Source organism: Diplotaxodon limnothrissa, linkage group LG15, assembly GCF_057381915.1.
Source record: "Diplotaxodon limnothrissa isolate DT_005_m linkage group LG15, D_limnothrissa_male_GT1.1, whole genome shotgun sequence".
NCBI lineage: Eukaryota > Metazoa > Chordata > Actinopteri > Cichliformes > Cichlidae > Diplotaxodon > Diplotaxodon limnothrissa.
The window spans coordinates 18525190-18550151 of NC_140610.1; the positions used below are offsets into that span (position 1 = coordinate 18525190).

The 24962-nt window shown below is 40.6% G+C and overlaps 1 protein-coding gene and 1 pseudogene across 1 annotated transcript in view; one reads left to right on the forward strand and one right to left on the reverse strand.

Annotated features, from left to right (window-relative positions):
- The window catches only part of syne2a (spectrin repeat containing, nuclear envelope 2a), a 97662-nt gene that overhangs the window by 54706 nt on the left and 17994 nt on the right, over positions 1–24962 (reverse strand). The window contains exons 34-51 of the mRNA XM_085372609.1: positions 16706–16864; positions 16437–16587; positions 16155–16313; positions 15433–15600; positions 15242–15343; positions 14362–14565; positions 14056–14261; positions 12791–12898; positions 11711–12008; positions 11044–11222; positions 10295–10610; positions 8379–8543; positions 7853–8191; positions 7612–7748; positions 7055–7184; positions 5168–5338; positions 3273–5078; positions 386–556 (exon numbers count right to left, since the gene is read on the reverse strand). Of these exons, the coding sequence (XP_085228735.1) occupies positions 386–556; positions 3273–5078; positions 5168–5338; positions 7055–7184; positions 7612–7748; positions 7853–8191; positions 8379–8543; positions 10295–10610; positions 11044–11222; positions 11711–12008; positions 12791–12898; positions 14056–14261; positions 14362–14565; positions 15242–15343; positions 15433–15600; positions 16155–16313; positions 16437–16587; positions 16706–16864 (4969 nt within the window). The remainder of the gene's footprint in view (positions 1–385; positions 557–3272; positions 5079–5167; positions 5339–7054; positions 7185–7611; positions 7749–7852; positions 8192–8378; positions 8544–10294; positions 10611–11043; positions 11223–11710; positions 12009–12790; positions 12899–14055; positions 14262–14361; positions 14566–15241; positions 15344–15432; positions 15601–16154; positions 16314–16436; positions 16588–16705; positions 16865–24962) is intronic.
- LOC146617383 (histone H1 pseudogene) lies at positions 20158–20953 on the forward strand (annotated as a pseudogene).

Below are 24962 nucleotides of genomic sequence, written 5' to 3' on the forward strand. Positions count from 1 at the left end.
AAATCATTGTATCTCATAGATACTTCCTGTCAGTAGCATCAAGGGAACACACAGGCATCAATCAAAACACTGCCTTTCTTATCTGCTCACTGTCCCATGCACTTGCTATTTTTAGACACATGCATCTGTACTGAAAATCACACAGAAAAAGTAAAAAATATATAGATGCATGTTATATTTCCATGCTATCTTGCTATGTATTATTTGCTAATGCAGATTTATGAGATTTATGACATAAATATAAACAGTAAAGCTCACTTAACTTTAATTCCCTCAGTCCGAATGTTTTGTTCTGACTTTTACAAGTAGCATTTATTAAATGTTCAGCACAGCAAGCCTACAGTAATGCAGTATATTATTATAATTAAAACTGGTTGATACTCACATTTATTATGTTACTTCTTTCCACCACATTCTGGATATCAGAAAAAATATCCTGCATGGTGTGCTTTTCTTTTCCAGAGTTTGCCGGTCCACCTGGTGTCTCTTTAGAACCCAGATCAGCTGGTGAACCCGGGGCCGTCCTCTCAGGCTCCATGCTCTCTGGGATCTGACGCTGAAGACACAGAAGACAGGGGTGGTGTCACATTTTAGCTTTCTTCTTCCCACATGTTTGTCTGTGCATAATGACAGAACTTCCTGTTCTCTCCCTGCTCCACCAGTGCTAAATATTATTACGTTTGACGGTAGCCCGGCGAGTCGGTACAGTTAACACAAGAATGTGCCTGAGAAATAAGCAGTCTGCCCTGGGGGACAAGGGCTCCTTTTATGCTCTCCTGCTAACTTCTTTTAGGAAATAAATGATTTGTTATAGCTTGCCTAGACAAGAAAACAAACACTAAAACAAGGCATGGGATGCTAGGTTACAAACAGGGAGGTGCTTTTTTAAAATATCTTGGACATGACTAAGGTGTATACCACCAGGAGGGTGGAGCTGAACGATGATATGAAAACATCCTGCACGTTTTATGTTTCTAGCACAATACAAAAGATAATTTTTTACACTCAAACACAAGCTTGCCTGAATGGCAAAATGTTATAATAACATTAATGTTCTTCAATGAAATGGTGCACAACCGGCAATGAGTGGTTGTAAATGTTTTGTGTATGACTTTATCAGTCTCTTGCATCATTTCAGAGGAATTCTACTCCACTCTCCTTTACAGCACTGCCTCAATTTCATTGAGGTTTCCATCCATTCATTTCTGCACAGTTCTCTTTAGGTCTTTTTGTTGTAGATTGGCTGCTGTGCTTGGGATCACTGTCCCGTTGCATAGGGCAGTTGTGGCCAAGCTTTAGCTGTTAGGCAGATGGCCTCATATTTGGCTCTAGAATACTTTTATTTACCAAAGATTTCACAGTTGAGTGAAAGAATGCAAGGTGCCCGGGTCCTTTGGCCCAAATCATCAGCCCTCCAATGTTGTGCTTGACAAATGATATGAGTTATTTGACAAATAACTGGTATGTGGTGCTTTGCATTATAGCCAAACATCTTTTGGTCTCATTAATCCAAAGGACATTGTTCCAGAAGTCTTGTGGTTTGTTCACATGCAGCTTTATAAACTTAAACTTTATAAACTCCTGGCATCATTTCCAAACAGGCCATACTTGTTTAGTCGTTTTTCTAATGTTATGTGATGAAATGTAACATGGTAAATAGACTGGTTCTTATGTAGCGCTTTTCTATTCTACCTGAGCACTTTACACAACATGTCTCATTCACACAAGCACTTTTTTCTATGCTTAAGTCTCTGCCTGATATTTAAACTCCAACGAATGCATCAGAGAACAACCTGGATTTAGTGTCTTGCCCTAGGATGTTAGCCATGCAAACTGGAGAAGTCAGGGATTAATCCACCAACTGTTAAGTAAGTATTAAGTATTACATGGTGTGACCTTTGATTGAATTTGCTGGTCCACTCTTGAGAAGTTGTTGCTACAGTTGCTACAGTACATTGTGTTAACACACACCTGAATGCTCCAGATGAGCAAAGTGCCCAAAACTTCTGCTTTTATAGCAGAGGTCACACTTGCTGGTGACCAGTTAATCAAGTGCATCCAATTATAAATAAACAACGTGGCTTTTATTTGTCCTTTTAATTTATGTGAAAACATTACGTGTGTGCTGAGTTTTCACAGAATTGCAGTCCTGTGAAAGTTATGACAAGGTCAGATGGTCAATGTGCTTGTGTAATAATCTGGGAACTTTGTAACTGACTGTTCTATTAAAAATGCTTTACTTATGCCGATAATGAAAACATCGAGTTGTCTTAAAAATATGATTCCAAGCCTGGTGTCAGTTTCATTTACACCTTTTTTCATCCTCTTGTCTGTCGTATCTAATGTCTTATCTTCTTTTGGAGCTGCTGCAAGCAGGGCACAGGCATGCAGCTGATATCACAAGAAAATCCCAAAAATCTTGTGGAGGCTTGCAAATGTGTGTACTTGCATGCTGCATAACTTTAGTTTGTGTAAAACACAGTGACAGCCAGTTTATTCGTTTCACTGTGAATTTCCCATAAAGAAGTTTGAAGGGATTTGAGCAAAATGGTGGCATTTGAATGGAAAGTGTGAAAAGAAAAAATGTATTTAAAGAACACAAATTCCCACTAAATTTAGGACAAACTTTTTTGATAACTTCACAGTTGCAAAATGTCAGAAACACAGCTTCTCTCTCCCACACACATATTCTCTAGCGTTAAGGTAACATAGGGAAATAACAATGGTTGTTAAATGTCAAACAAGCTTCATGTAATTTTAGAAAAAAGGTACAGATGAATCACCTAGAAAGTCTGGGTTATTCATCATCAGGAAGTTCAAATGCAAATTAACACTTTTTATGGAAAGTTCCAGAGACTGTCAGCTTACAGATCACAGCATTAAGCAGCTCTGAATTTATTTACAGGTATTTACAGTCACTGACGCCTTCTAACTGCAAACAGGGGGAGTTCCAGTCTTTCCAGCCACCTGCTGGTTTACCACCTGCTATGCCAGAATTACAGCATCTAACCAAATTACCACTGATGATGATAAGTGAAAAAAAAATTAGAAAAACATAATGGCTTTTAATGCCTGTCTGTTAGAATATATATATATATATATATATATATATATATATATATATATATATATATATATATATATATATATATATATATATATATATATATATATATATATGTCGATTGCCTAGCTTCTTAGACATATTAAGTCCGGAAAGAGCAGAACTGTGAGGAAAAATCCAGTCAGTAAAATTTTCAAATGGCACCTACCTGTTCCTGTGTTACTCCCATGTCCTCTAGTGCTGCAGGCAACTTCCCCTCATTTTTGTCTTTTGGAAGCGAAGCAATGTCTCGTTTTACTGGCAATTCTGAAACTTTACATTCTGTGCTTTCAAATTCATTTGCTTCCTCTGTGTTTTCTCCCTTTGGCACCTCCTCATATGCTGCTTCTGTGTTACATACAGTGCTATCAGGTGTCACTTGTTTCTTGCCAGAAGCAAATATATGTGTGCCATTTAAGGCCTCCCCACTTTCCACAGAATCATCCACTGTGCTCTCTGTTTGCTCCCCAGAGTCACAGAAATCTGTTGTCTCCTCTAATTTGACATCTGGAAATGTTGTTTCTGCTGTCTGTGCACCAGCATGCTGACATTCAGCAACAGCGCAACATGATTTAGAGGATTTCGACACCTTGTTAAGCTTTAAACCATGGGTTTTGTGGTTTTCTCTGCATGGTAATTTGGCACTTGAACAGTTTGCTTCTTCCAAAACTGTATTCACTAACACCGAGGGGTTTGATTCAGGACTTGTACAAGAGTTTGGGAAGATAACCTCATCTGATCCAGCACTAATTAATGTGGTAAAGTGCCCTGACTTATTCTGAGGAAATGCTCTGCTGGAAACCTCTGCAGGCCTAGCATTAGAAAACTGTGTTTCCTGTGAATATCCGAGTAAATCAGGGCTGTTGGCTTTTTCACGTTTCTGCGTGTCGAATGGCTGCGGCTCAATGTCTAACACTATGGTAAATACCTTTGCTGGGCTACTTTTGACACATTTAGAGAAATTCTCCTTTTCTTGCACATCGGCGGCTGCCTCACAAGTCTCTGATTGTGCTTCAAATGTGCACTGTTGCAATCCTTTGTCTGATTCCTGACTGTTTGACGTCATAAAGACTTCAGTTTTCATCTCTGGGAATCCTGTACCTGAATATTGTGTGTTTTTTTCATCCGAGAACCTCGCTTCCTGGGAGCATAAACCAGAATTGTCCCTTTGCTGTATGTCCTGTGGGTCCATATCCAATACAACAGTGAACACGACACCATCGTCCTTACAGTGTTTTCCCTGAGCATTTGTATTTGCCTTGAATGTCTCCAATTGTGGTTCTAGATGATTAGACACAGTATGTTCAGAGGCAGTAGTGGGGAAGTTGTCTGGCTTTGTTGGTGGTAATTCTATCAAGGATGTGACACAGTGTGCTGAATCGATTGCTTTAGTGTTGTCTGCACCTACAGCTGAGAATTCTGAGACAGCGGTGAAGGTGGTGTCACTCTGCAATGGTGTGTTTTCTTCCTGAGCTATTAAGCTTTTGTTAAGCGTAGGATGTGAGTCTGGCACTAATGCCCCTCTGTCATTTCCAGAAAGTGCCCTGAGTGCACGATTATCTTTTAACCCAAGATAAGACTTCAAGTGTAATTCTTGTGGTGTTAAGTGGCGAGATTCTAGCTGGGTCTTTAAAACATTGGGAGTTTCTGAACATGTGGCTAAGGCATCATCTTCAGTTTTTACCACGGCTGCTTGTTCTTGTTTTGTGGCATCGGCTTCCACATTTGAACCTCCTGATACTTCTGTATGAAGTTTGGTGCCTTTGGTTTGACTTTTGTTGTCATTCTGATTAGTTTCAGAGTTTTCCTGGCTGTGTGGTGCACAAGAGAAAGGCGAAGCTGTAAGACCCACTGCTGTAGTTTTATCACTTGATGCCAAATGAGGTGCTCCACTTTCATTTCTTAGACTGTCTTGTTCACTTCTGCTTGGCAAATCTTTGTTTTCCAGTTGCACATTGCCATGAACGCGAATGACCTTTGAAATAAACAATATTAAAAACAATAGTAATGTTATGGCCATAAATTCACCAAACTGTACATTTCTATGACAAGGGAGACACTCACCAGGTGTTTAGATTGGGTTTCAAGTGCAGACTGGCTTTCAGTGAGTGCACCTGAAGCATTTTTCTCCAATTCCTGTGCCACATTTGTTCCCAGGCAATTAAGTAGAAAATCTTGCTCTGAGAGTACATTATAAAGTGCTTGTTGAAGCTGCAAACCTTCATCCAGAGCTCCCTGTGACAGCACAGACAGATACACAAGCTAAAAAAAAAGAAGGGTAAAACAGAAACCACGCACTGCAAAAACATCTGGTTTAATCAAGATTCGTATCTTATCTAACTGTAAACTCTTATTGATCCCGATTGTTTTGGTTTGAGGTCACAGTGTGCCTTTTAAGACTGCTTAACCTCACCACGGGAGATCTCACTCACTGTAATTTTGCTTCTGTGTCAACAACAAGCGACAAGTCAAGGTGTTTTTTCCACCTGAATTACTTTTGTATTTCCCAATATGCTTATCCCCTAATCCATATGACAGAAGATGTACTGATCCGGTTCAGTTATAATACACTATCATTTAAGGAGACACTTTACTGATGCTAGAGAAACGAAAGATGACATGAAATATCAATTATGACAGGTGCACTGTAAATACACAGCAGGGAGAATACAGCAGCTTCAATACAGTGGTCAAACAGCCCAACCATGTCCTGTTATATTACAGCTGTAATAAAGTGTCGGTATTGTGGGGAGATATTGCAGGGAGATTTGCTGAGATGGAGAGTGCAGACAAACTGTTCGTTTAGACAAACATAACATTTATACAGAAATATTCAAGTGTTTTTCACATTCTTCACCATGCATGACTCTCTGAATACAAGAGGGTGCATATGTGGCAAAGAAGGCGTGTTAACACATATAGGTTCTATACATATACATTTTTGACCAAGGTGATGGTCAACACTGATGTTAGATGAGAAGCCCTGGCTTGCCGTCTCTGCTCTAATTCATCGCAAACGTGTTCTATCGGGTTGAAGCCATGATTCTGTACAGGCCAGTTCTTCCATGTCAGACTTGCTCATCCATGTCTTTATGGACCATGTAGACATGTTGGAACAGGAAGGGCCCATCCCCAAACTGTTCCTACAAGGTTAGGAGCATTAAATTGCCCAAAATATCTTGGTATTCCTAAGTAGTAAGAGTTCCTTTCATTGGAACTAAGAAGCCGAGCCCAACTTCTGAAAAACAACTCCACACCACAATCCTCCGTCCACCAATCACTCTCTCCATGTCTCCACTGCTCTAGAGCCCAGTTGCGGCATGCTTTACACCACTGCATCTGACCCTTTACATTGTGCTTGGTGATGTAAGGCTGATGTAAGGATGTTCTTGAGCTAATCCAAAGGCCACATGAAGTTTAAAGGTCTTTAGGATTGACTCTGCAGAAAGCTAGCGATCTCTGCGCACTATGCAGCATCTGCTAATTTCGTTCGAGGATATTACGTGTCCTACTACTTTGTGGATGAGTTGCTGTCATTCCCAATCACTTCATCTTTGTTACACCATGAACAGATAACTGGAATATTTAGTATTGTGGAAATTTCAAGACTATACATGTTGCATTCTGTCACAGTACCATGCTGAAATTCACTGAGCTCCTGAGAGCAAACCATTCTTTTACAAATGTTTGTAGAAGCAATCCGCATGCCTTGGTGCTTGATTTTATATACCTTTAGAAGTGAATGGAACACCTGAATTCAATGATTTGGATGGGTGAGTGAATACTTTTGGCTACTCACTCAGGCATTCATTTGCAGATTTTAAAAAACAAAAGGCAGACATATGAACCAAAGCTTACATTTGTTTTGAAACTTTTGTTTATTAATTAATTAATTAATTAATTTATTTATTCCATGTATCAGAAAAAAATACTGAACACGCTGAGCTTTACCTGGCTATGCGTTGATGGTTCAGCTTGTACTCTTTGGCACCACTCTTGCATCTGGTTGGTGAGCTCTCTCACTCTGTTTGCAGTGTTTTCTGCAAAATCCTGCTTCTTTTGCAAAAAAACAGACCTGAGGCTGGAGCGAGACCACAAGCGGTGAATGAGCCGTACAGTATTTAGAACGAGTGCATTTTCAAAATAACCCTCATATTCCCTCACATATTCAGAGGATGTGTAAACCCTCATATATCTTCACTGCAACAATACTGATGATGAACTAAGTCATGTTCACCATCAACCCAAGTTACGTTCTGCTTCAAATAGTGCAAGTTTCGCACAAGTCTTTTCTTGTTATCTGTTGGTAGGCCACTTTAATTGTTTTCTTGATACTAAATTAATATTTTCATCTTCATTTTACTTTGAGAGCAGTCTTAAAATCCCCAGAAATTTCTAAAAGTCAAAGTTAACAAATCATTTCTCACAATTAGCACTGCATATTCAGTTGATAAGATGAATAAATACAGGAATGATTAATTATTCCATTTTAGAATGAAGTAAAGCACCTGCCAAGGTCTTCAGAAATGGCACTGACAGTCAAAATGATATCTGCAGGAAGGGCTTCCTGTGTGCTGGTCGACTCTCTGGCCCTCTGCAGGTCTTCAGCTCTTGCTGCCAGCTCTGTCAGGCTGCTATCACAGCTCTGAGAGACACACAAGTCCTTCTGTTTAAATATTGTGAGCTGTCTTTTTCCAATTTTTATTTTTCAGATATATATCAACATTTTGAAGTATATGTTCATGTTACCTGTATCATACACCACTGTTGTTTCAGCTGGCTGATATCAGGCAAAGCTTCATGGGTATTGGAAAGATTGCAGACACCTTCAGCCAGGTCTTTAAGAGCTGTCTGCACATACAAGGCTTCTTTTTTAACTCGCTGAATGCTTTCATCACTGTTCACTTGAAGCTGTGCCAGAGTCTCTCTGATTTTACTCTCTAGTGCCCTCTTGTGGTTTTGAAGGTTGCTGACTTGTTGGGTGAGACTTATTTGGGCCTCAGCTGCTAAACTAACTGTGATGGAGTCCTTGAGAGTTACAAGCTGAAGAAGATCTTTTTCAGTGCCAGTTACTTCTTGTAGCAAAACCTAAAAACAGTGACAAAAAACCCCCAAAAACAGTGACTATAGGAGAAACCCCTGATAGATGATTACATTTTTGCATATCCAACATTTCTTCAGTGTAAATTCTTTTTTAATATTGTTAAACAATGATTTTTTTTAATGTAAGAGCTTGTACACAGCTCATCTGGTCTGTTTACTTAATGCATCTCACCTCCAGAGCTGCTATGTCAGTGTTTGTTCCTGCTGAGTTTTCTTTCTGGCCTTGACAGGCTGATATCCTTTCCTGTAGGGACATCAATTTGTGGCAACAGCGCTGCAGCAAGTGGCCAAATTGTTCCTCGTTACTCGCACCTTCCTCAAGGCGGGAACACACTCCCTGTGGATGATAGAGGTAAAACAAGCCACACTCAGAAGGCTTACACACAAATAGACTGAAACACAACCCATTAACTGACCACACGTCATGCTCCAAAAGTGTTCATATCACATTATGATAAAGTGGATGAAACACAACCTGCTGCTGTATGTATTGTGACTTTAATGCCAGAGTCCTGGCCCAAAGGAAATGAGCAACCCCTGGTAACACTGTCTATCACACAAGGAAAATAAGAAATGAATGAATGATGCTAATGTACATTTAATTTATCCCTATCATGTCATATTATACTACAAGAGCATAGAATTTAAAAAAGAAAAAATAAGTAAACAAATAAAACTCTTTACTCTGAACTCTGAGAAATAAAGTTAGGTCCATAATTCGCTGCACAAAGACAGTTCTTGTAGGTGATTTTTAATCAAACAGCCAAGATTTTATTCAGACTTTCAGCTGTAGCAGCAGACGTAATATCTGAAATACATTCAAAATATTGACTTTCAGTTTTATAGCTTTCTTTTCTTTCATCTTCAAAGAGATGTCAGCACGAGTGAAGGAGGTCATTATTATGCAGAAAAACCAAAATAAACCTATTAGAGAGACAGCAAAAACTGTAGGAGCGGACAAATTAGCAAGCTGGTAAATTCTTAAAAAGAATGAATGCACTGACCAGCTCAGCCACACCAAAAGTCCTGAAACACCACGTAAGAAAACTCAAGTACATGATGACAGAATTACTGTCAACATCTTCAAATCAAGTCAAGAACACAATCAAGAAGAAAGACATATCATTGTCAACCAGTAAAACCTGCCTGCATGAATGGAAATGCAGAGGGTTTACAGCAAAGGGCAAAGGACTGGTTACACTGAAGAACATCAATAGTAGGAAGACCAGATTAGACTTTGCCAGAAATCATCTAAAAGAGACAGAACAGTCCTGAAAACGATTTTTTTTGGACAGATGAATGCAAGATTAAGTTGTACCAGAGTGACACAAAGAGGAAAGTATGGAGGAGAGAAACAGCTCGTGATCTGAAGCATACCACATTATCTCTGGTCTGATGGTGAAGGGGGCGTTATAGCATGGGCTGGCAGTGGAACCAGGGCACTAGTGTTTATTGATGATGTGACTGATGATAGAAGCATTAGGATGGATTGTGAACTGTACATGAGTATACTCTCTGCTCAGATTCAGACAAATGCTGCAAAACTGATCAGACACAGTTTCACAGCGCAAATTGACAATGATCCAAAGCATACAGCAAAAGCAACAAAAGAGTTTCTCAAGGGCAAGGAATTGGATATTCTTCAATGGCCAAGTCAGCCACCTGATAAGACAGAAGGCAGAAAGACCCACAAACAAGCAACAGCTGAGAGTGGCAGCAGTAAACAGGAAGAGCATTTTATTGGAGGAAACAGCATTTGGTGAGTTCTAGACTTCAGGCGCTTCTGTTTGTTTTTCTAATTATTCTTCAGCCTCTAACACATAGAGCACTGTATATAAAATTGGCTGCAAATCCCAAATAATATGATTTTCCCCCCTGAACTTTTGGTTTTAAAGTGGAAACTCATTGATTGTTTTTATGATTTTTTTTTAATTTAAACTCCACTGCAGTGGCAAAACTACAAACACTGTGACAAAAAATTTATCTTGTGATCTTACCACATCGTTACCACCTAACAATGTGCAAATAGTGTTAGCTCAGAGACATTGTTGAATAGACATCAGTTAACTATTATAAGTGTAATTTTACCTTTAGTTCTGCCATCAGTGCTGACCAGTGGGTGTAAAGCAGATCCCAGGAAGAATCTTTCCAGATGCTGTCTCTGGTTTGCTCAATCAGCTCATTTCTCCTCTTAGACAGGCTGCTAAGCATTAACTGCAAGGATTCAGTTTCCTCCTGCAGTTGAAGGGCAAGACGGCATCCTTGTTTACGCTCAGCTGTGCCAGGACAGGGAAATAAAGTGGGAAGCTGATCTTTTTGGCGCTGCAGCACTTCCACTTTGTGGCAAAGCTCCCTCCTTTGGTCCAGGTAAAAACAAGTGACCTCTGGATCAGCTTTTAGAGCGCTTAAGAACAATAAGAACAAGAGATTAGAACCATTTCTGACTAAAACTGGACCATGAAAATTATTTAGTTAAATCCCAGGATTTATAGCTGTTATTATGTAATGTGTAATAATTTTACTGCTTAGTTTCATTAGATATTAGATTCAGGAAAGGTCCACCTGTTTTAAACGGACTGAGTCTATTATGGTGCTTTTCTACTCTCCCTCAGCACTCGAAGCACTTTATACAACATGCCACATGACCCTTTCACACAAGCACTTTCTTCTATGCTTTTAGGTGCTTTCTAGGTAACATTCATACGCATTTATATTCTAATAGATGCATCAGAGAGCAACTTGGGGTTAGCATCTTTCCCAAGGATATTTGGCATGCAGATTGGAGGATCGAACCACCAACCTTCTGATCAGTAGATGACCCGCTCTACCTCACTCACCTGTAATACGGTTCAACTGACTGCAAAGTCTCCCGCCACTTCTCCTCTGCTCTCTGAACAGTGTCCTGAACTTCCCTCTTCAGGTCATCTTCATTCAACACCCTGTGGCACAGACCATCTCCAGTAACTCTGAGCTCTTCCAGGCGAGCCTCCCCCTCTAACTCGGCACTCAACACTGCCTGCAATGGATTTTGTAGGGTTTACAAGTCAGTATATAACCTTAGTAAAACAAAAAAGCAGTTATAAAAAATCTCCAGGATTCTGCCTGTATGACAGATACTGTCAGCTTTGAGACACACATATAGATTCCAGAAAGTTCCCTGAATCTAACATCAGCTCTGCACAGCAAATGTACACTCCTTAGTTTTGAACAAGTTGGAACAAATGTAGAGAAAAAGAAAGCACCTACATCACGCCCTCATGTGACATTACACACAACTGTAGGCACACCCACGTCACAATCACTTATATGAGAGTAAGAAGATTTGTTGTTCAATATTCCACAAGCAATCAAGCCTTTCTGTCACCTCTCCACACAGGTACTTAGCACATGCATGTATGTATGATACAGAGCATACTTTCTTATAAAATGCGCTAAATAAAATCTGTGATCTAAATGACATAGTGAAACTGAGTATCTTAGTATGTGCAGGCAACATTTTCTTACTTGAGCACAGTGAAGTTTTTGCTCTAATGGAGTCTGAATCCAGGGGCTTTCAGCAAGTGGAGAGTCTACAGCTTGTCTCAGATCACTGATCCATGATTGTGTGGACTTGAATAAAGCCTGAAACACCCCGATTTCCTCCCTCAGAGAGGAATGCGTCTCCTTACAGTCACCTTGTATTTTAATGTGTGAGTTGTTGTATCGTTCCAACAGCTTTTTACTGTTCTCCACCACCGCCAGCTGCTGAAGGTTGCTTCTTTGTAAAGATGACACAAGCTGACTGAGGAGCTCTGTCCTCACCCTGCAGAGAAATCAAAGCTGTAAATGCTAATAATGGGGTCAAATCTAATGTTTCCATGCTAGAGTCAAAGCACACTGAAGTGGTAGATACTACTGTGTGGACTTCTGTGTGTGATATTAAGCTGATAAAAAATAAAAGTGATAGTAGTTCATCAGCATTACATCATTGCATTTTTTAAATTAAAAAATTTACTCCAGCTCGAATATAAAATATATGTAAAACAAGTGCTTTTTATCTACAATATAACAGACCTTTGCGTAATTAAAACACACATGGAGTAAAGAATGAGTCACCTGACAAAACAATACACAGTTTCCAAGATTCCTGACACTTTGGTGAGCATTAGTCAAAATCACAGCACTGAACACTTGCATGTTTTTTTTAGGTTTGTTTGTCTTTACTGTCACTCTGCTATTCTCACGTTTTCACATTTCTGCCTGATATGTAGCACTGGCAGCACTGTCACTTTCCATCCTTCAAAAGTCTAAAGTAAACACATCAGCCTCCATATCTTTATTTGTAATCAGGAACCTCCAACATATTAAAATATGTGTGAATTTAAAATACATTGGAATACTTCAACAATAATATCAATACTGCTCATATGTATTGTTGTAAATAAAAAAATAAAACAGTCAGGTAAATGTTTAAAGCATATTTTCAATTATACTGCAAAGTATACATATACTATATGTTATCAGGCAGTATATACGGGCCATGAACACATACAAGTTGTTGCAAATCTACATTGAGAGTGACACACCTTCAGGAGAAAGGTTTACCTTTGTTGAAGCGCTTCTTCTTCCAGAAGACTTTGATCCTCTTCCTTTGCTGTTTTTTCCTCAGCAGCATGAAGCCACTGCTCCAGATGGTCCCTCTCTATTTGCAGCCTGAAACACACAAACAGCATAAATACGTCCCATGTGCATACCACAAACACATTAATTTGCTCAATGCTCAATGCTATACGTTCAAACGACATTACAGTGAAAAAATGGTTCTGCCACATAATTCATGACTGACTCAGGAAACCAGACAAACCTGTTTTGATGTCTTTCTTCTCTTTGGTTTAAGCACTGTGACTCTGTAAGACTTTTTCTGCTTACAGCTGTTTTACGTACAGAGTAAGAGCAAATTTGACTGGATGGTAAGTTTCAAGGATGACTCTGATGAGCGATTAATTTTTTTTGTTTTGTTTCTAAATCCCCCAAAAGATCGAACCTTAGTAATAATAGGAAAACAAACTGAGGCCAAATGATGATCATTTTATCTTCTGGTCTGAGACGTAGGTCATTGTTGGCATAATAACAGCAATAAAAAACTTCCTCTGGAAATTTTCAGGCACAAGGATTGAAAAGCAGCCAATGTCTAAAGTAAAACTTTGAAAGTCTTGAAAAGTGACTCAAGATTATTGCACAACACTGCACAAGCATGCACTGTTTTCAAAATGTTTGGCACAACAATATTACTCTTAAACAAACTTCCTAATATAATTTATTTCCTGTTTTCTTTATGACAATTCCATCCATCCAGCTGTCATAGGGCGAGAGGCAGGGTACACCCTGGACAGGTCGCCAGTCTGTTGCAGGGCCAACACACAGGGACAGACAACCATTCGCACATTCACACCTAGTGACAATTTGGATTATCCAATTAACCTATCCCCACAAGCTGCATGTCTTTGGACCGTGGGAGGAAGCCGGAGTACCCGGAGGGAACCCACGCAAACACGGGGAGAACATGCAAACTTCACACAGAAAGACCCCGGCCTGATGTTGGAATTGAACTCAGGACCTTCTTGCTGTGCGGCAACAGTGCTAACCACCGTGCCACCGTGCTGCCCTATGACAATTCCATGATGACAAATTGTCAAGTCACCAAGCACGTGTTAGACAAAAATTCCTGCCCAGCAGCTCTCTTAAGTTTGCTTACATGCCACATTAATGAGTGGAGGCTTCAATTTCCTTTTCATTGTAGATGCATGTATCTGTACACATTACACAACACAGATGCACCGCAACACTGTTCTGTATGTGATGTCTATTACCTGTCCAGATCACGCATATTCCTCTCAGTCTGTTCTTCTACTTCAGAGAAGAGCTGATGGGTCTTTCTGACTTTTTCCTGTAGCTGGATCCCTTCCACGGATAGACTCTGTAAGCTATCTGGACCTGTAATAGAGGCCAAGACATGCACGTCCTCCAACAAGCTCTCTGCCTGCTCATCCTGGGACTGGAGCTGCTGACACAACTCCTGCAACAGATAAAAGACAATGCTAATTTGATATTATCTTGTATCTATTGGTGTGTTTTATGTGTTTTCATTATTTCATATGTCTTATTTAAGCCCTTACCTTAAGTTTTGCAAGCACGTCTGCAACATCAGGACCACAAAGAGTAAGGAGGGAGTTTTCAATCTTCTGCAGGGAGTTGAAACACTCTTCCATCCTCCCAGTGATTTGCCCTTTAGTAATCACCATCTGCTTGTAAACATCCTCAGCTTCAGAAACGAGCTCCTTCAACTGCTCTATCTTCTTCCTCATCTGGGTTCCTACCACCTTGACAAATCAAAATGAATCATAAGAACTGATGAGCAAAAAACCCTTTGTAATAGTGAAAATGACTAAACAACTGAAAATGTAATCTAGATTCAAGCAGGAAATAAGTTCACAATTTCAAACAAAACTTGGGACATATTTCATTCAAAGTAGATCATATGAAAACATAGAAAACACATCAAATGTTTAACTCTTTCCTGCCTGGATGCCTACTGGGGGGTAACCCTTGTTTCTCTTTTTGAAACTGAGAGTTTTCTGTCATATTTCAGGCCTGCCTCCGCAGTAAAGAGACTGGGTGTGCATCAGAGATTAGTGAGGGTTACCTCTGTCTATACAACGTTCTAAGGCTACGCTTGGAAAAATCAGGTCTTATTCTAATGGTCATCAAACCACATCTGAAAAAAAGTTGTGACAGGGCCATGTTCACCATTGTGTAGGATCCCCTCTTCTTTAACTTTTCCAACCTTCTTTTGCCCCATCACAACTTATTTTTAGATGTGTTCCTTATTTAAACATTTGATGTGTTTTCTTTGTGTGAAAAAAGATAAGGTGTTGCATTTTGTCTACATTTTACACAGTCAAATATTTCTGGAAGTGAAACAAAAAACCCAAACTACTGTGTTTGTCTTTATTTCCGTCTAAATAAAGAAAATAACACCAGAGGAACAATGCCTACCTGAAGCTCCGGAGGGGACTCTGCGCTCTGAAGCAGTGTCTGAATCTCAGTGGCTCTACGGTGGAAATGCTGTATACTTTCCTCTTGAAGCACAATCTCATTCTGGTAACAGTGCGAGTGAGGTAAACATCATTATAGTTTAACTTTGAGATCATAACATAACTGAATGATACACAAGAGCTCCGTTTTACCTGTAGTGTCTTGATGTCATCCTCACACTGAAAGGACGGGCACTGAGCAAACACAGCTACTTTATCGCTGGTCCAGCGCTCCACTTCTGACCCCTGCTGAAGGACCCCGTCCCACAGAGTCAAGGCCAGATGTAGGTTTTCAAGGCAGGACTCTGTTCTTTCTGATAACTGCAAATAAGTTAAATATCAGCAAAGTTAACAACCTAGACCTACAATAATATGCATCTTTATCTATCTCATTTAAGATCAGCAACATTCGAAAATAATAGGAAATAATAGGAAATTGGGTGTAGTCAGGTTAATGTATATTATTACAAAAACCTATTATTTCAATTACAATGTCAAATAATCAAGCACAAAGGTTAAACAAGCGCTTTTGTGTTTTGCTGTAGCTTTGCTATTTTTTATCTTGTTAGAAACAGCTGCCCTCTCATTTCTGAAAAGCGATCATTTTGCACCAGGTTCTGCCTCTTAGTATCCTCTTTTCCCTTAGATTGCTTTTACAGTTACATCCTCACATCACCAGCTCTTCTTGGAGAATGCAACAGATTGAATGTGATATCACTGGAGTTAAAAAATAACTTTCATATCACAAAAAGAATAAGTCAAACCTCCAAAGTTATGGAAAATAAATCTTTTTAAAACAAAACATGCAAAAAAAAAAAGACAAAACTAATTTTTTTTAAAAGACAAAGTTAACAGTGTAAAGTGGATAAGCTTACATCCAGCCAGTGATCCATGACAGCATCAGCTTCGCTCTCAAATGGGATGCATGTGCATTCTGGTATCTGCCGTAGGTGAGTGTGAAGCTGTCTGCAGACACTGCGGACCTCCTCTATACCATCTCCAAGGCTGTTCAGCTCTGCTTTTGTTTCCTGGACCTTTAAAACCACAGACACACAAAAATATGGGTTATGCCTAAATGATAAGTTTTCAGCACAAAGAGAAAAGTCAATGCTGTGATATCTTTGTGTTCATTAGTCAAGCTTAACAGTGTGACTTACCTTAGTGTGTAGTCTCTGCAGTTTTTCTTTCCCCATGTAGGAGGTTTTTTCACTCACAGCACTTTCTGCTCGCTGCAGTGTCGCGCTCAGCTTACCACGAATGCTCTGAAACCTCTTCAGCAGCTCTGTTAGGACACCACACTGCTCCAGTCTGTATGTGACCCATAACACAACACAGAAAAGCTCAGCAGAGTAACACAACTACGAAAGAGCTGCAGAAACAATCAAAGTTACAAACGTTAATAACCACACACTACGCTGGATTTTACTTTTGAGTTACAGCCTTTGTTGCCTCCTCCCAGAGATCCTCCACCTCTCTGTTTTGACTCTCATCAGGGATTTCTGACTGTGACGATGCACCTCGTACGTACTGCACTTCAGAGAGGAGGTCAGCGAGGTGACTTTCCAACTCTGTCAAGGTACGTGTCCTGCAGATAACAAAACAGGATATGGAGAGAAGAAGCTACTGACATTCTGAAAGAATTTAGGAGTTATTATTGTATGGAGCCTCCAGCTACTTATAGAAATAGCAAAAGCTGACCTTTGTATAAAAGTTAGTCAATATTAATCTGCCCATTAGTGTACCATAAAATCTGATATTATTATTGTTAGATTTGTATTGTTGATTGTCATTTATGCTTAGAAATATTTACTTATATATGCTTAGAGTTTTGTAATTAGTTGTAGATTGGTAGAGGTTTTGATCCTTGATAGTCTGCAAACTTTGTGTGTATTAGACAGCACTTTGGGAGCATGAGAGGTCATACCGTGTCTTATTATTTTATGGTAGGATTAACGTAGTTGCGTCTGTTCTAGTCTAAGTGCTCTTTGTTTAGATGAACTGCAGGACTTCCTCACCGTGTTATCTAGGATGAACCATCTAGGGTGAGGGGGAGGCTACCCTCTTCCTGACCAAGGATGTTTGACCCTTTGATCAGCAGTCCACACACACACACACACACACACACACACACACACACACACACACACACACACACACACACACACACACACACACACAGGCAAGGTACTCTTTGTGTATGTAGACGTCATATGTTAATGAACTTATGCATATTCATGTAACCTCAATAAAAGGACAGTGATACGGGAGAACGGACGAGACCAACTGGAGTCAAGCGGTTGTCCGGTTCTCTCCCGTGCACGAGTAACATGAAGAACTTTGCCTATTTGTGTCTTGCTTAGCAGTGTAATTATATTGTCTTAACGTTCCAGCGAATAGGTTTATGCTACAAACCTATCATTAATTGGTCCTTCGATGCCGGAGCCCTGGAATCGCATTCACCGAGGGGAGGAGAGGCACGCTGAAAGACTGACGTCAGCCAGGAAGTTCCTGTGGATTCGCGGTCTGTCTTTTCTCCTCGATGAATGACGGTCGGCGGGATTCGGGCTGATATTACACTCTAAGCAACGCCAAGTAAGTTTAAAGAGGCCGACTCTATAACCGTGTCGTTGTGCAGTCTCCGCCACTGTGTGAGGCGTTGAGAAGAGGCCGACTCTATAACCGTGTCGTTGTGCAGTCTCCGCCACTGTGTGAGGCGTTGAGAAGAGGCCGACTCTATAACCGTGTCGTTGTGCAGTCTCCGCCACTGTGTGAGGCGTTGAGAAGAGGCCGACTCTATAACCGTGTCGTTGTGCAGTCTCCGCCACTGTGTGAGGCGTTGAGAAGTTCGCTACTTTGTGTAGCGATACCCAGGTTCCTTGCTACTTTGTGGAGCAAGAGGTTCCTCGCTACTTTGTGTGGCTAGAGGTGAGTTCTCCGCCGCTTTGTGGGGCGTTGAGAAGTTCCGCGGGGTCCAGACTGTGCTGGACGATAGGCCTATTTTGTGTTGTTTTTGTTGTCGTTGTCATTGTTGTCATCGTTGTTGTTGTGTGTGAGTGTGTGCGGAGCAGAACATGTGGTCTGTGACACCGACTGTTGTTGTTATCATGGGTTTCTAAGCAACCAAGAGTGAGTCGGAGGGAGACAGACGTTTGTGCTGGACTTTGCTCCTGGCAGCACAAAGTATTTATGTAAAAAAGAGAGAGAGCGACGGCTCCACAGCTGCGCGGGTTCACGCGAGCGCGGTCACGCGGGTTTCACGCGGACCTGAGCCGTGCGGTTAATCGCAGGCTTAAAAATGGAAGAGATTAAAATGTTAGAAGTTTTCAGAAAACACACCAGCCTTGAAGAGCGTGTGGAGAAGGCCAGCCCACATCAGCAGCTATGCTCTGGTGGGTGGCTGTCCCCCCACCCCTTGCTGACACAAAACGTTAACTCTTCAGCCTGTGTGCCAGACCATAGACGTAATTGAGGTGGATAGTTGTTAAAAGTCATCTACATTACGCTTGTGATTGCTTAAATTCAGTACGATGACATGTGAGGTGAAGTGATATAGGTAAATATTTAAACTAATGAAGTGCATAGAGGCACTTGACCTGTGTGGAAGACTTTCGTCTTATTATGAGCCATTGTTGAGATATAGAGCACATCTGTGAAAACAACTAATATGCTCAACCCTGTATGAAACATCTAAAAGTACATGATGGAGAAGCTGAGTTGAATATGAAAGTGTAAGACTTTGCCGCTGTGGGCAGAGCAACTACTGTGTGATGTTGCGTTGCAGTTTTTTTTTTTTTTCTTCTGAGCTGATGAGCAGGCTACACATTATCAGATCGAGAGCTGTCTGAGAACTACTCTAAGAGAGGGAAACAGCGCTATGATAACTGTGATAACTGGAGTGTGCAACGTTTCCATGAGCAGTTTTCCTGCATCTTGACTTGTGTGTAGAGTGTTCATAACATCAGCATCATGTTTTTGATTATTTGTTTGTTGGGTTGAAAAATAGTTAAATAAACTGGTGATCATATTTACGGATCACCATGGCACATATCATCAGCCATGTGATTTATTTTTGCAGATGACAAAGTGAGTGTGAATGTGTCTGACATCACAGTGTTTTTGTGCACTGTGCAAGAGTAATTGCCTTTGATTGTGAGTGACAGCGGTGATTTTGCAGGTCACCAGCTATTGTAAATAAAAAAAAAAAAAAAAGAGTGAATAAGAGGGAGAATTTATATTGTAGAAAAAAATAATCATAGGAAAAAGGTTTTGTGTTGATCAACCAAAAAAACATCTACAATTTCATTTTCTGCTTTTAAGAAAAGACTGTTCACATAAACACAGAGAGAGAGAGAGATATGTGTTGATTAAGCAGTGATGATAATAATGAAATGTCTTAGTTTGTCACTTTCAGGTGAAAAGCAGACCTGAATCAATTTTCCACATGCAACGGTCGGAAGAAAGTTATAGTTTAACATCATTGGAAACATGCAGGCCAAGTTTCTGGCTGACTTATTTACAGTGCCATGTGTTTCTCAACCTCACAAGCGAGCTCACTCCTCCCTGAAGACAAGGAATGCAGCTCCAAAGCAATAACATGATAAAGAGACAGCATCAAGTCCTGAGCAAAAAAGTCCCAACAAGCAGCAGCAATGTGGATAAACAGCAGCAGAAGAAGAAAGCAAACCCATCTTCCTGTCTGATTGGATGAATTCCACGGAAGGGCGAGCAAGATGGTGGCGTGAAGAATAGTTTTTGTTTGAGTTCTCAGCACGAGACACTTATTTGACGTCTTTCTGGCTTTCGGGACTTTTTTGGAGATCAGCGCACTAAGCTTGCTGGATCTGAGGCCAGGTTCTGCGGTGGCAGCATGTTGAAATGCTCAAAAAGGACTGAGTGACTCGGGCAAGCCACATGCGGCTAGCGACATGAAAGAAATGGACCCTTCATGATGCGTTCAACGTGCCAGCGCTGTGGTGGGAAAGGCTCCATCATAAACACGCCCTGCGCCGAGGTTCAGGCCAAGAAGAAGAAGACGATGACTTCCAAGCCCAAGAAGGTCAGCCTCAGCGTGGGCGAGCTGATTGTGAAAGCCGTGGTCGCTTCCAAGGAGCGCAACGGCCTGTCTGTGGCCGCTCTCAAGAAGGCTCTGGCTGCCGGAGGCTACGATGTGGACAAGAACAAGGCCCGTGTTAAGACCGCCATCAAGAGTCTGGTGGCGAAGGGCACTCTGGTGCAGACCAAGGGCACCAGGACCTCCGGATCCTTCAAGATGAACAAGGCTACTGAGAGCAAAGCCAAGAAGCCCGCCGCGGCCAAAGCCAAGAAACCGGCAGCAGCTGCTAAGAAGTCGCCCAAGAAGGCAGCAGCAGCACTTCAGCTACTAGACAGGACAAAGCTGAAGGAGAACTGCCGGGACTGTTGAAGTGGGAGAGGACAAAAGAGTGAGAGGACAACAGAGTGAGAAGACTAGGTGAGAACACATAGGAATTATTTAATGTGGGAAATCAAAATTTGGGTTAGCAAACCTGGGGAAAAGAAAACTGACTGCTTAAGTTGGAAAATTGAGACGGAGTCTGAAACATTGCGAAAATAGAAACATATACAAAATCACACACACACAAGCAGAACATGCATTAACCCTACTAACAATTCCAAACACAAAATGACTCATGAAGACTCATAGTACATTAGTTAAGAAATGATTAAATAATAGCAGAGAAGTGTGTAGGAAAGGCAGCTTTAAGAACATGCTCTGCTGGAGATGCAGCTCCACAGACATGCATTAGACCTGCCTAATAACACAAACACATGTAATGAAAATTAGCTTGTTATCTTTCATCAGTGTTAAAATAGTGTCAATTTAGCAGACACTTGTTATTAAATACTGAATTTATCCAATGCAAAAAATTGACTCTCCAGGTTGCAGGACAACAGTTTAACTTTTGTGGGAAAAAAGATCCTGGTTTGACCAACCAGTGATCAGACAGTAAATTTAGTTGTTAAAATGGTAAATTGGGAGAAGCTTCCTGCTTGATTGAGGCAGCACATGTAATTTACTGTATGAGGGAAATTGTCTTTTGTGATACTATTTTGAACATGCTTTTCTGTCGTCCTGTCAACTTAGTGGGTTAATAGTTGATATGCAAATTAGTTGATCGGTTTTAGATTAATGAAAGGTGACTGAAATCTAGTACGAGTGAATGAGATGTGTTGGAGTTGTTGTGTGTTGAGTGGAGACTCTAAAACACTGAGTTTCCTGCTTTGATGTGCGAGTGAATCCTGTATTTAGATACACAACTCTGAATACATCAGAACAAACGTCTTTTGTGAAGTGCATGACAGCATGTCACATGTTTTATGATGAAGGGAAAAAGGAAAAATTGAATAAAATAGATCTGTGGCTTAAATGAGTGAAGAGCACAGACCGGGTGATTAAACTCATAGCTAATATGACATTAGGATTATGTTGTGTGTTGTGCAGTTGATGGTTGGTTTGGAGTGAATCTAGCTGATGATTCTTCTCCTGTTGTGAAGATGATGAGGAGTGTGTGTCATGACTTAACAAGGCCTTTTTATTTTGATACTTTCACAGTGCACTGAGAGTTTGGTTTGATAATCTCTGTTATTTTTTATTTTTCATTTTTGAACAAGCACTGATTTTTGCTTGTGAATTTCTTTTCTTTGAGCAGATCTGCAAGTCGGGAATTAAAAGCGTTACACGTCGTCAAGAAAATTGTTGCAAGTGAGTTTCTCCACATTTAAAATGGGTTCAGGAGAAAGCCACTTATTTGGGACAATTAGGAAATGAGAGTCCCCCCCCAAAAAGGATTCAACGAGGAAATCCAGTCTAAATTATTTTTCTTTTTGAAATAACGTCGTTTTGCTGAGCGTGGAAACGAAGGCGATGATAATTTCCACAATTAGCAAAAGAAGGGACCACTGAGTGAATGAGTAAGACTTTTAAAATAACTGACTGACTGAACATGATTGTGTGAAGCTAACCCCCACCTGACAAAGGTGCAGATGAACCCATGTGTTTCCTTTTACAGGAGCAGAAAGATGACAGCAACACTCGAGGTTGCATGATGATTTAACCTTTTAAATGCCATTTTCTGTGTCTGTGCATTTATCAGGTGTGTTATTCATAGGCTTGAGTTGCTCACAGAGATAACTGTGACAAAGTATGCATACGCCTGCGCAAGCGCTAATATTTGCATTTTCTTTTCTTACAGCATGCCAGTTCTTCATGTGAATTGATGATGCGATTTATACCAGGACAACTGGTTGATGTTTTTTCCTACTACAGGATTTCTGGGTTTATGTGTGAGGAAAACTGTGTTTACGGGTTATGAGTGGTGATGCTGTTGCATTGTGTTGATGGGAAAATGTGAAGGTTACTTTGATAATGTGAATAACATGTGTGAAATTTCCTGTGTTGAGAACTGGTGTTACTTCTTTCCACAGCTAGGGTTGACTTTATGGTGTTTTTATGGCACCTCTGGAACCTGTTGATCTGTGTCTGACCTCTGTCTGACTACAGTCAATGTGTATTGCTAATGTTAGTTTCTTTGAGAATGCTGTGGAAGATTCAGCTGAAACGGACAAGTGACATGAGTAAAACAAATAAGAGATACAGTGTTTCTGGGATAGTTTGATATGGGCTCATTAGCTGGCCACTTTTGAGCCCATAGTAATATATAAGTGGAGTGACTTTGCTTAAGAGCAGTCACCGATTACATTAATGTTGCCTGAGTACATGGGATGATCCATGTCTGAGGCGACTTATGAAAATAATTGTAGTTTACTGATTTGAGAAAACCTGCACATGACACTTGTCTTGCTGATGTTGAATGCTTCTTGTCCTTATGATACAATTGTTTACAGGTATGAAGTTTGATTTTACTTCCAGATTTTGTTTTCCAGGCCATGATGGTGTGTCTGCAGGCTCCTGGGAGAGCCAGGTGTTAAGCAAACTTAATATGCAAAGCACACTAACATTTTCATTGCAGGATTATAGGTCCAGGGTGGTGCTGCTCCAGGGGAAGAGATGCCCTGATGTTGCCTGGGATATGATCTAGCTAATCTTTTTCTTTAAGACTGGAATCCAGGTTTGGTGAGTTGACGCATGGGTGTGTCCATGCGTCAAGAGGTGGGGTCCAAGGATTAACATTAAACAATGTTTTTTATTATTGTTGCAGTGATTTGTGTGATTAGCCGTTTTATTTACAAATATTAAACCTATGCAAGTGGTGCACCCATGTTCAGATGAGGCTTTGATGGCCTATAAGTGAAGTTCACTGAACTAAAGAATGTGGTTTGATGATTGTTGACATACTCTCCAAATAGTTTGTCTTCCTAGCAAGGAAATACAGGTGCAGCAGTAATCTCCTGAGAAATCTTCAGAGGCCCAGTGAGAAGCGCATAGCTGACAGGACCAGGCAGTGGTTGAGGTCAAAGATCAAGCTGGTTGGGGCCCATCATGAAATCAGACCTTGGAGCCACAGCAAGGACCATGAAACTGCCTGCAAAATAGAGGAGAGGATCGTCCACAAGATGGGAGAGAGGCTTCAGGAGGATCAGAGATCATCTTCAGCACAGCAGACATCACACAGAGAGCTGTGCTACTAAGCTTCCAGGAAATCAAGAGGAGACTTCCCACAGCAAGATTTTAAATACAATGAAAGATTCAATATTGACGCTGAGGAAGACGACTAAGGTGTACGACGTGCTCTGCCTTAAACCTTCAGCAGCGTTGGAACATAAACACTCAGGGGATGAGGAGCGTGCCAAGCTCCATCGACAGCGTAGAAGGAGTTCGAGGATGACATCATGATTCTGTGAAAAGCACAGGAACCAGAAGCTATGGTGGTGATAACAGCAGTTTCCTATGAACATCACCTAACGCTGTGCCACTGTACTGTGCATACGATGACACTCTGAAGGCTGCTGGGATCATAATAGCAGTAAGACAACCCTGCACCCTTTCCACAGAGGTGTTTTCTGCAGAGTATGGACAATGAAGGACAATGAAGGAGTCATAAATATCCCCCTCACAGGACGAAGGCCTGAAGTGAGGTAATGGGAGGCCATAAAACTAGAGTGCTGAGAGGTCTGCAGCTTTGGAAATAGCTGAGAACCATGTTGACAAACAACAAAACCAACTGGTATGTTTGAATGTTTATTCTACATACATTTGGACTCTGGTCCTATGGACAACGATGGAAACAACTGGAAGAGACATTCATGACGCCCTGCAGAACTCAAACCACTCTGCAGAGAGACATGTGATGTGCACACCTGGAGGAAGCATTACCAAGCTGAGATGTTTTTGAAAATGTTACTTTTTTATTTTCACTATTAAATTAACAATTTCTTTGTTTGCTCGTAAGATGCAGTTTGCCATGAGATGAGCTCAATGAATGGGATAACTGCTAATACATTTGTTGAACTGTGTACCTTTTCAGTAATTTAGGGTGATTTGACATATGCTGAGTATAAAAATGTTTGCATTGAAACTGTCAGACATGAGGTATTCATACCTGGGAACTTTTCAGGCATAAAGGTCAAAAAGGGGGGAAATGTTAGATTTGTATTGTTGATTGTCATTTATGCTTAGAAATATTTACTTATATATGCTTAGAGTTTTGTAATTAGTTGTAGATTGGTAGAGGTTTTGATCCTTG